At 45.4% G+C, this 11889-nt stretch overlaps 1 protein-coding gene across 2 annotated transcripts in view; it reads right to left on the bottom strand.

Moving 5' to 3' along the window:
* The window catches only part of MGAT4B (alpha-1,3-mannosyl-glycoprotein 4-beta-N-acetylglucosaminyltransferase B), a 98236-nt gene that overhangs the window by 1089 nt on the left and 85258 nt on the right, over positions 1-11889 (bottom strand). The window contains exons 9-14 of one of the 2 annotated variants that reach the window (XM_038414281.2): positions 10723-10853; positions 6515-6622; positions 4832-5025; positions 3265-3343; positions 1633-1720; positions 110-222 (exon numbers count right to left, since the gene is read on the bottom strand). In XM_038414281.2, coding sequence (XP_038270209.1) covers positions 110-222; positions 1633-1720; positions 3265-3343; positions 4832-5025; positions 6515-6622; positions 10723-10853 — 713 coding nt within the window. The remainder of the gene's footprint in view (positions 1-109; positions 223-1632; positions 1721-3264; positions 3344-4831; positions 5026-6514; positions 6623-10722; positions 10854-11889) is intronic. The other variant, XM_043490922.1, reaches the window with a different exon arrangement.

The raw sequence follows: 11889 nt of genomic DNA, 5'->3' as shown, positions 1-11889 counted from the left end.
CCGTGTGGGAAGAATTTGGTGGGAGGGGAGGGGTTCTGTCTGTTCCAGGCTGTTGGAAGAAGCTGTCCAGATCCAAGTTACTTTTTTTTAAGCCAGAAAAACAAATTACCTCACTCAAGATGATCCACACTGGAGAATCAGTCTGGATGACCAGTCGGATGGCTTCTAGAGGCCCAAATGAAGGGTCCACTTCCCCTTCTGCAACACCCTTAGAAAAGGAGCCTGATGGAAAAAAGCAGACAGGTCTGCAGTAGAATATCCTCCCAAGAGCAGCTGAACTGAACTTAGACTGCTAAGCAAGCAGTGCCCCCCAGCATCAAGCAGTCTCATTTTCAGTCCAGTTTTCCAGTAGCTGTTACAGAGTACTAACCCAGGCCTTCACTGGGAGCCGTTGACAGATTATGGTCCTGTACAAACCAAACCAACCACACTTATTCTTTAAGCAGCTGCAACATTTAAGTGTTGCCTACCACTGAACCTCACAGAGGGTAACTGCCTGTGCTCATTGGTTTTTAGTTTGCACAGAGCACCAAACTACCTGACTGATCCACTGCACTCTCTCAAATGAAGGGGAGTCAGGGCATTGTGAGGTCAAACATAAGCCCTTCCCAGAATAGCAATACCTTTAAAAAAAGTGATGTATCTCAACCAAAGAAACTGGATTCAGACGTCTAGAAGTGCAGAGACCTACATGGCCGTAGGTGGCAGAGTTTCACAAGTTAACATTTAATGCGTCTATCAAAGCCTTGTAAAGTTGAACAGGGTCATGGAGAAAATGACATTGTAAGGAGAATATTTAGCCCCTTAACTTTCCTGAGCATGTCTATACGGTGGCAAAGGCCACCAGAATGCAAACAGCAGCCCAGGAATTCCTCACTCAGCACTGGCTACCCTGAACCACAAGCTGGAGCCTGTACTTTGTGATAAAGGAGCTCCATCTCCAGAGATTTTCTTCAGCTCTTTAAGGTGTGCTGGAAGAATTGTTCCTGTAGGGACCTTTCCAGCCCTAGGATCTCCCTGGGTGGTGTATTTGATTCGTGTGTCCACATCAATGTATGCATGAGCCCACAGTACTGCCTGCTCTGCATAGCAGAAAAAAGAAGGTGAAATTGACTTAAAAATCACATCTATAGTTTTTCCCTCATGGTGAAAGCTTTTGCTATCTCCAACAATGCCCCACTTGGGAACCCTCAAAGCCATATAGCAGCAGCAAGGATCCTAGCACAAGGCATCTGAAAACTACTCCTGTTGGTGCTTCTGAGAAGAAACTTGCTGGAAGTTACTAACGAATGCACCACGACTGCATTTTGCTTAATTGAAAGTCAACTTTGTTTATTCCCTTCAGGTCTGTTCAATTCCTCTCTCCCTGCTCTGGGAATCAGCTTTAATCATTCTATAGTTATATGAGAGAGAGAGAGTGACCTGCACAAAGGAGAACTGTGATTAAAACCCATCCAAGTTTTGGCTCATGGAGAGAAAAAAATCCTAACTTGCTCTACATGATTGACTTTCAATCTCATTTCCAGGCAAATCAATTCCAAGGAAGGTTTTTAGTGGTCTTTATTCATTTATTCAATGTGGCGCATTATCAGCAAACAGCAGGCCAGCTTTTGCCTTGAACTAGTAATTTACCTATCTGTATGTAGCCATCTGATGTCCTGTGGTACTTGAACACTGTCCCTCTTCCCTCCTGCAGGGCTTCCTTATCTGACTGGAGACTCTGTGCAGGAAACAGACAGTCATTGCAGAAAGCCAGTGACAAGAATTTAGGAAGCCTGCTGTGGGTACAGCATTAATAGGCAGAACCATAAAGCAAACAGCATTACAACTTTCAAAGGAAATCACTGCAGCAACATGTAGATTTGTTCTAAGGTTTTTCCTTTCAAGCACAAGTATAGTATATTAAAACACATATGGGAGTTATTAAACCATGAGGTCTCTCTGCTGCCATGGGCTTGTGTCTTAACTACAGACAGGCAGCAGCAGCACCTGGTTTACTTCATTGCTTTGGGTATGAGTCAGGACTAGGTTTTGGGTTCTGATTAGACAGCACAGAAGTTTTATATGCTCTTCTTGAAAGATTTTATCCCAAAGTAGTGGAAATCTGATAAGATTATCTGTTCTGGGCTTAATGAGATCCTGGATTAGAATAAAAAGAGAACAGGTGTTCTGCAAGATTCCATTGGCATCTGGACTGGAAAGTATGCACCTAATGGTTTCTGATCTGAATTGGAACAAAAACCATAGGGGGATGGTTCAGATTGGGAATCTGAATCTACCTGCCCTCCCACGCACCTTGTAATTTGATTGTTTTTGGATTGCAGGTTCTGGTCTAATATTAACCTATATAAAAGTTATATATCCAACACCAGGCTGCCATGTGACTGAGGACAAACTGCAGGAAGGAACCAGCTAGAGTCTCCAGCTGGTAGAAGCAGCTGCAGATGCAACCAAAGCAGGGATTGCTGCATTTGGAGGGAGTGGGGAGCAAAAAATGGGGCCCTGCTCGGGCTACCTCTCGCCCCAACAGAAGCATGCAAGGGAGACCCCGCCCCTCTCTGGCGGCAGTAGAACGCAGCAGTGCCTCCCTTCCTCATGTGGTTGTGGGGGAAAAGTGCAGAATGGAGCCAGCCAGACTCCAGGCAGTACAAGCAGCTGCAGAAGTAGCCACAGCAGGGACCACTGGACATTCAGAAAACTTTCTACAGTTTTGATTAGATTTTCTCTACCCTGTGCTGATTGGCTGTTTACTCCAACCCTCTCCCTGCCCCTCCCTTCAGCTTCATTCCACACCTGCCCCTCTTGTCCCCTGCCCTGTCCCGCTCATCCCACTTCCCTTCAGCATTTCCTTTCCTTTCATCTTTCTGTCTGTTTACCTGATTCCCCTCTGAATTAAACCAAGTGCCCAGCAAAAGTCATTGGACAAACATGACATTTGGTGCAATCACTCTGATCACTTGTGTGTTAGACCCTTTTCCCCACTGGTGCCTGTCTCGTCTGTTTAGACTGTAAGCTCTGCAGGGACTGTCTGCTCCTGTTGTTTGTGGAGCACCTAGCACAGTGGGCCAAAGGCACCACTGTAATAGGTATGATTATTAATAACAAAGTCAGAAGAATCTGATACTAGCAGAACCAGCAAACATGTCACAGCCAATAGATCACGTGCACTTACTAAACTTTTTCCTTAGAATTTTAAATTCCCCCATCCAAAAAACTTCCACTTCTCCCTACTCCCAACCTCCAGCCCGATCCCCCATAACTTACATCAAAGGGCAAAACCTCCACAGTTGTATTGAAGAGTTTGTCTTCAGGGTGTTCAATGTTGCCACTGCGGAAGAAGAATCTGTGCAACAGAGACCAAAGCTGTAAGAATCTGATTGGATTTAGAAGTGTGGCAGGACCATCATGTCTCCTGTCAGGAGTGATTTATTGAATGTCTGAACCAAACAGGCAGTTTTACACTCACGGAGAGCTGCTTTCATTGAGATGGGGACACTGAGATAGCTCTTTATGCAAAAACAGCTAATTATGGATTATTGTTTCATTGCATTTACAAATGAAGGGTTTCAGTGCGTATGGGAGCAAACATAAGCAGTTGTTATCCCAATGAGAGGAACTTAAGAGGTAACAGAGTGAACTCTGGGTGATGGACGGCTGTGGGAGTTCTGGGCATAAATGGACCTCTGGATACAGAGTTTTTTGTGTCACCCTTGCCGCAGGTGAATTGGGATTATAACTAACACACACGCACGGAAAAGGGAGTCTCAGAGATGAGATGCCTCAACCCCAGATCAAGACAAAACTGCCAGGCCTTGTGAAGTGCACACACCACCACATCCTGGGCCTGAACAAGAGCCATGTGAAGATGAGGTTTTTCTTCTCTGAAAAAACAGGTCCCTCTAGACCCTTGGCATCTGGCACTGCTTCCCCTCACCTATAAAAGCAGGAGAGCGACAACAGTGCACACTTGCCTCACAGGGGAGGGGAGGCTCTGGGATGGATGTTTGCATACTGTTTGCATACCATGTATAATGGAAGTGCTGAGTAGTGCTATTATTGTAGGCAAAGCCAAAGAGCAGCATTGATACTACTACTTGTCCTCAAAAAGAGAAAGGGTTTCCGCAACACCTGCTACCAGGTAGCGGAAGACTGAAAGGGTTACTTGCAGTAGTTGGGGGGTTGCGGGGAGGGATGAGCAAGGCCTTACTCTGGGGCATGCTTAGGAATGAAAAACCTAGGCAGGACTGTTTCTCAGAAAAGTTAGTGTCCTACTACTGACTATCAAGAAGGGAAGAAATCTGACCCATGAACTACTCTCCCCAGTTCAGATCCAATCTTATTTTCCTACAAAGACCATCCACCCCCAAGGGAACTGAACTGAGTCAGGAGACCCTCTGCCCTTTAGACACAATGCATTCACAGAGCTGTGTTATCTGTCAGCAACACAGAACAGGGTATTGACTACACCTGTTTCTATTACCCTGACAGTGGTCAGAGCTATGCAAAGCCAAGTCTAGAATCAGGGTGTGCAAGTTTCTGCCCTGCAGCCAGCAGGATGGGGACACCTGTCTGGGCACGAGGGACAACACTCCAGAGAGGAAAATCAAGACATAAGGAGTGAAATGACAAAGGCTTGCCTTTGCAAGGAGGGGCGGGGCAGCAACAAGTTAAATGCAAAGGAAAATAAAATGGAGTCAGAGAACCAGCTTGCACCACTTGGGATAAAAATCAGGGTAATATGGGGAAAGGGGGGCAGAAAAAAGGGGAAGCACATCTCAGTCCTCGGTTTTGTATATTTTCCCCACCACCGAGCACACCCCAACAAACTGACCTTTCGATGTGGAGTGGTTTAAAGAATCTGAATCGGATGAAGTCTCCTGCCATGGGGGTGAATGCCCAGAAGAAGTCTTCTCTCAGGTAGGCTTTCTCCAAGGTAAAGTGTTGGTAGGTTTTCAGACTGGTGCTCACCTCTGCGGGAGGGTTGACATGTTCTTTTCGCAGGGCTTGCTTTCCAAAGTCTTTGTCCTCAACACATACAATGCAAAGCAAGAGTGAACTCTCACAATTGGCTTTCATTGAATGAGAAATAAATAGGGTTTCCAGCTTTAGGGAGACACAGATTAAAGGCCCCAACATCCCAATGCCAAAGTATCAGTGCAACATTTACATAATGTGAGATGGAAACTGGTTTGCAAAGGGCATGGGGAACAACAGAGCCCTCGGGTTCTTTTGGGGAGCCGATTCCCAGAAGCAAAAGGCTGCAAAGGGGAAATCATCATCATATGCACTGTGGTAGCACATAGGAGGCCCGCTCAGGGACGGAGGCCCCATTGTGGTAGGTGTCATACAAACACAGAACCCTGCCTCAAGCATCTTATAAGCTAAGGAAAGTCTTAGTTAACTTGGGTCAAATGATTTGCCAGTGGTTGAGTTATATCAGAGATTGACTGAGGTATATGGACAGGATGATACCATATATTTATACAGAAGTGATATTTTGTATCAGTTACAGAGCTATAGCTGAGTACAAATCATGCTGCTCACATTTTTATTATACAATATACTTTATGAAAAAAATTAGCGGCACTATTTTGTAGTTGGATTTTGTTAAAATTTAAATACCCCGCCCCACAATTTACACTCTGAAGAAGTGAGTCTTAATTTGCCTAAAAATAAACACCAAGAATCAGATAAAACACAGCAACCCGGCAAGACCGCGATATGACAAGAAGGGCTGTTATACTACAAGCTACAGCTGTGTTGTGATGCTCAAGACTGATGGTCAAGTACCTCCAGTCTCTGGAGAAGGGTGGAAACACCTGTCAACCTCGCCCTCACTTCAAGTGCAGCTCTGATGCACTGAAACAAACGGAATTAGGGAAACTTGGCTAGTGAACTTGTCCTAACTTCTTCAGTCATGGCACTTGCCCTGCTTCAAGACCTGGTTTCCTGACTGAATTCCGATTTCCTTCCAACACATTTTAAAAACTTCATTATCTCAGGAAGTAAAACATTCCTCTTCTGTTTGGTGCCTCCCTTTCATCCTGTAATGCCCTGAATGAAGCATCTGCTTACCCTGCTCAAAAGTTAGAAAACTCAAATGCCATTGAATCTATGAATTTGCATTACACCAACCACCAAAGCATTAACAAGCAGTTTTTAGTACAGACAGATTGCCTAGCAACCAGCAGACAAATTGCCTAGCAACCATCAGTCCACTGATGACAGGAAGAAAAAGGAGACACAGGGCAGTTTAATAAAGGTGTCTAAAATGTTCATTTAAATTTGCTGAGCTTGAAGGTGTCCCATGTTGAAAAAACAAAACAAGGAGCAGAGGTAAATGGAAACAAATGGAAACCTGGCCATTAAGATATGAAACTCCAAGCACCACATCTGATTTCCAAATGCAGCAAGTTGGCGTGTGCACGTGAATCCAGCGTGCAAGAAGGTCCTGACATCAGGGAGATCTTTATGGGTGGGGGAAGAATGCCATGCCACGGTATCAGGTACCCACTTTCAATTTCTGTATCTTCCCAGCCAAGGAGGAATGGGTTCCCACATGCTGGAAGAGTGAGGGCTTGAAGCGGATTCTCAGGTTCGCCTTCTGCCTGTCACAATGTTTCTGAAATGAGAAAGCACTATGAGAACTCTGGCTTCTGCCTTTGTCGTTCAGAGCGCCCAGATCACCAGGAGTGGGGGAAAGCAAAGGTCAGGTCAGATCATGGGGGAAGAGAAGGGTGGGTAACACTCTTTAACAGAGTGACCTGTGACTGGTGACACTTTACTCTGCCTTTGATTTGCAAGTAAGATGAATCTGTCAGTGACTTTCAGCTGATTATGCAGCAGGATTTGGTGAGCTGCTCCACCAGCGGGAGCAATGGCACCTATGCTCTTATTAATTCCAAGTTCCTACATTTCAAACTCTCCTCCTCACCCAACACTGCCGAGTGTATTTTGCCATCTGCCTAATCAGTGCCCTTCCTCCCTAAGTTCTCAGCTGTGAATATCAAAGGAACAAAATAGATCAGCTTCTCTGGTTTGCCTGGAAACTCATTTCGTTCCTCCCTTCTTCAATCCCTGGATCTTCATTGACTGAAGAGCAGAGCGTTCAGCTGGTTTAGTTCTTCCTCCCATACAACGCTCCTCTCTATTTGGGCAAGTTGGGTACAGGCTCCGGAGGGTTTTTCTTAGTTTGCTAGTTCCTCTGGCAAAGCTGTTTGGCCTGATTTCAAACCATCTCAACAAGGTGAGGTTGAAAGTTCAACTCTAATCTGAACTACCTTATCAGGTTCACATTCTACAGAGGAGAGAGAAAGAGAGAGCAGAAAGGGACAAAGGCAAAAAACAATGAGGAAAATGTTATAAATTTGGATTAGAGAGGAAACCAGACAGAGAGAGATTGGGGAAAGGAGCAGAGAGGAGTCCTAGGGAAAGGACAGTCTAGTTATATCATATTCAGGACCTCTATTGGAAGTCCCTGCCTTGTGGGGATTTATCCCCAGTATATTGCCCCGAAGTCGCATTAGCTAGAAATTTAATTCAGTTTTCCATGTGGGGAGGGCAATGGGATGCAAATATGAATTTAAGCACAGGGAAAAATAAAGAGTTTTTATGGTACAACAATTTTTGTGACTCCACTTATAGGGATGTTTGCAAAGTTTCAAACTCATTGCGGTCTCTCTATGTACCTTTTACATGGGCTCTCTGAATGCAGTCCCTGCACTATACTAAGACCTAAAGAGGGGGACAAGCTGTATAGAATCCCATCAGTGGTACTCAAGCCTTCCCTGCTAAGCAAGCCCTTGGCACAGCTGGTTACCTGTGCAGTACTGCCAACTTCAAGAGATCAAAAATCATGAGTTGGACTCCCATAAATCATGTTTGACTCCTAGAAATCATGAAATGGGCCCCAAAATCATGACATTTTAAAAATAGATTATAGTGTGTTTTTTAGCTCAGTCTCTTGATATTTGAACTCCCCCTGCCCATCCCCAAGGTGTGTGCATGGTAGTGTTGCCCACTCTCCCACATGTACTGGATAAGGTGACTTTGGCCCCTGCTGCAGGAGCTCTCACCCCCCACATCTGCCCATCTTCTGCCCAGCAATTAATCTGTTCCCCAGCCCCCCCATCAGTTTGTCCTTACCCATTCCCCCTCAATTCAGTCCCCCCCATCATCACCACCCCATCAGTTCAGCCCTCCCACCCCATCAACCCCCACTTCCCTCAGTTCACCCTCCCAGAACTCACCCCATCTGCTCAGAACCCACCATCAATACAGGCGCCCTACCCCATCATCACCCACTCTCCTCATTTCAGTCCCCCTGCAGCCCTCAGGCCATGGATCAACCCTCCCAGCTTCACCTCTGCTCCTCTTAGGTTTCTTCACCCTCCCCAGGTGTGGGGCAGGGGGGCTACAGTGAGGTCCCCTCTCCCGTTTCCCACGCTGGCAGGGGAGCAGCCACTTGCACTTGACAGTGGGAGTCTGGCCCTGCCGCCCCCACACCCGAGGCTTCACAGGGGGAGCCCCCAGTGGCTGACAGGATTGCCAAGTAAAATTAAGCCTCACTTTTAGAACTCTCAGATGTCAAGACCATTCCCTCCCCCACGCCCCTAGCCGCAGCTGGTAACCTCCCCCAATCCTGACCTTTGAGAGTTCTATCGTGAAATCATGAGCGAGGCTTAATTTTACTCAGCAATTGTGACTCTCATGATCAATCCATGAGAGTTGGAATGTCTGTCTGTGCCTCCCTGGAACCTGGACATTCCAGGGGTATTCTCTGCAGGCTGCATTTGAGCTAATCCGTTAATCCAACTCTCATTACATTATAAAATTAAAACTGGCCATGTTAATGGGACAATCCCTTTGCACTACCAGCAAAAAACAGAGCTCATTTCAGGTCCCTATTTTAACCTAGATGGGAAAAACAGGTTAGGGCATTTGTTAGTGCCCTTAACAAAATGAGTAAGGGGTGGCGGGGGTATTAAGGACACATTTAATGAAAGCAATGTTGTCCTAGGCACATTAGGGTGGGGAATTGCTCCACTAGTAACAGCAAGGTCAGCTCTTCATATGCAACTTTACTAAATCTACAATTAGTTTTCAAATGTAAAGAGAACAGGATATATCCAGATCAGGCAAAGCATTTCCCAAAAAGCTCAGGTCAAGCAAACTTTGAATCAAGAAAGCAAATCCTAGTAGCTACCAGTTTGATTCAACACAGTGGGATTTACAAGTCACGTTTGAAGGGGCGCTGCACAGAGTTAATCATGCACACAGTGTGAGAAGGAGCCAGAAATCCACACTAGAATTAGGTTAAATTTGTAGCAAAGCAACAATTCAGAGGTTTGCAGCATCCCAAGAAGACAGTGGAGGAGAAGCATTCAGGTAGGAGAGCATGAGCTAACCTGGCTGTGCAGTGGGAATTGCATTAAAACACTGCTCAAGCTAAAGGCTTTACAAGGGGGTGGGGAGCACCAGCTGCATCTCATCACTCCTGCATGGAGCAGATGCACAAACAAATCCCAATCTTGCCCAGACCAGGAGAAGAGGTTCTGTAGGACATGCTGATTGAGAATGGGTCTGTCACCCAAGAGCACACCAGGCCAAAACCACCTGAAGAACAAACAAAAGGTGTTCGGAACACAAATCACCCTACACACAAGAGGATCTAATGGATACTACTACCTCTCAGAGTGAGCAGAGGAGGAAAGATAAAAACCTATTAGGAGACAGATACTAGCCCTGCTTCTCTGGGGTCTCTGCAGCACTGACCTCTGCCTCAGATTTAAATGTATTCAAAATACAAAACCAGAGTGTGCATCTGGCAACGAGTTCATCTCACACTCACGGCTGCAACCCTCATCCTCCCATGCCCTCCACTCCACCCCGGTTACTCTAATCTCTTGTATGTTGCTAGTTTAATTTAGAACACCAGAAAGGATGTCCCTTTTTTATTGTCATCTGTAAAGCATCAGACACACATAGCACAATAAACAATAGATCACAATGACTACAGTACAGCAATAAGGATTCCCTTAGATTCCCCCCACTCTCCACATCTCTACATGGCTACCACCCTCCTGGCTGTGGAGAAGCTCAGAGAGCTGCAATGGGATCCTTGATCTGCTCTGGTTAAGTTGAGACACACGAGTCAGCATGCACCTGTGCTCCAAATTGAGAGGGCACGCAAGTGCAATTCCAAAGGGTTATTTTGCTGTTACAATAAGTGAAGGGGGCTGGGAGGAGGGACGCTTCAAGAAAGGGAACACACAGAAGTTAAAGATAAGATAAAACCATGGAGGGGAAGAGACCACTCTCCTTAGGGTTTGGAGAAAAATCCTCTACTAATGGAGTTAAACAAGGAGCCGGACTCAATTTCCACTAGCAACAGAGAGATTATTGCCCAGAATGGGAAGTATCCTTCTACAGAAGGGAGGTTCTGACTTTTCTACCCATCACAAAGAATCCCCATAAAGCATCTCTTAGCAACATGCTAATCTGGAAGGCAACATATTGAACTTTCCAAACTTTTTTTCCTAGGTAAGATCCTGAACGAAACTTTCCTGGCTAAATGAGATTAACAAAGATTCAGAACAAAATTTCATCATCACTACTTATAAAAAAAGAGATCTTCCCGTCTTTCCCAGCAAGTTCTGGAAATTCAGAGCAAGTGCAGAGTGGAAAGATTCTCAGTGCCCTCTGTGGGAATTGTTTACTTACTGCATCTTTTTCTGGATTGCAGACTTTCACCCAAAGGATGTGATCAAGGAGCCAGTCAATGGGCTTGTCCTTGTAGAACATGAGTATAAACTCCACAATCAGGCTGAGATCCAGCGATTTGAACATCTTTCCTGCAAGCATATTTGGATGGAGAAGAGACAAAGCAAATACAGTGTGAAACAAACAAGATCCAGCAACTGAAAAAGAATTACAAGTTCCTCAGGTTTCAGAGTAGTAGCTGTGTTAGTCTGTATCCACAAAAAGAACAGGAGTACTTGTGGCACCTTAGAGACTAACAAATTTATCTGAGCATAAGCTGGGAAAACTGGTCTCTCTCCTGGCATCTCTAATGGAGTTTCAAGTAACCATGGATCTGCGCAGTTGGAGCTTATGCACCAGCATCACTGATGCTGCCAGTACAGTTCTAAAATTAGCATTCATTATAGACAGTTGCTAGCAAGTTAGCAACACACACACACACACACACACACACACAGTTACAGGTCTCACTGAAGTCAAGGTCAATAGCATGGAACACTAATACCAGGTGGGAGGGGACACCAGAGAGGTATGGGTGAAAATGGCATTCACGCACAGTTCTAGCATAGATTATTTTCCTGCCCTGAGAGTTCAGAAAGACATCAAACCCTGTTAAACTAACAGCCAACACCCAGCAGAGGAATATCCAAACTGCTTGTATAACCATACAGTGCTGCTCCCGAAATAGTTCTCAGCTGATGTAAAACTTCTTCAGGCCCACAGACTGATTGTGTTATGGCAGGTGCTTCTAGATCCCGTCCAAGCAAGAAGCAACCAGTCACCTCCAGGAAGCAAGCCTCTCTGCTGGGCCACTGGGTAGATTTACTTTTTTATTAAAAATGAATCAGAATATCAGTAGTTTAATACTTGTGGAAGATGCAACATGGACAAGCATGGACTTGCACCGTCCCTACCCACTTGTAAGCAAAGTCTCGCAGGCAGCTTGGCCTGTTTTAACACAGCACATCAATAAAACTTTATGCCACTGAAAGGCAATGAGAAGTTAGAGGCAGTTGCTCTTGCCATGCTGTGTGTTTTATCTGAACTGTGTCAACAGGAAGATGACTGACACACAGGTTCTCATTCCAGCTATGTAACTATCCCAGGGCCAGGAGGCTCAGGACAGAA

This window comes from Dermochelys coriacea, chromosome 8 (genome assembly GCF_009764565.3).
Source record: "Dermochelys coriacea isolate rDerCor1 chromosome 8, rDerCor1.pri.v4, whole genome shotgun sequence".
Lineage (NCBI taxonomy): Eukaryota > Metazoa > Chordata > Testudines > Dermochelyidae > Dermochelys > Dermochelys coriacea.
The sequence above is the reverse complement of the archived record's forward strand: the minus strand, read 5'-3'. Positions and strand labels throughout refer to the sequence as shown.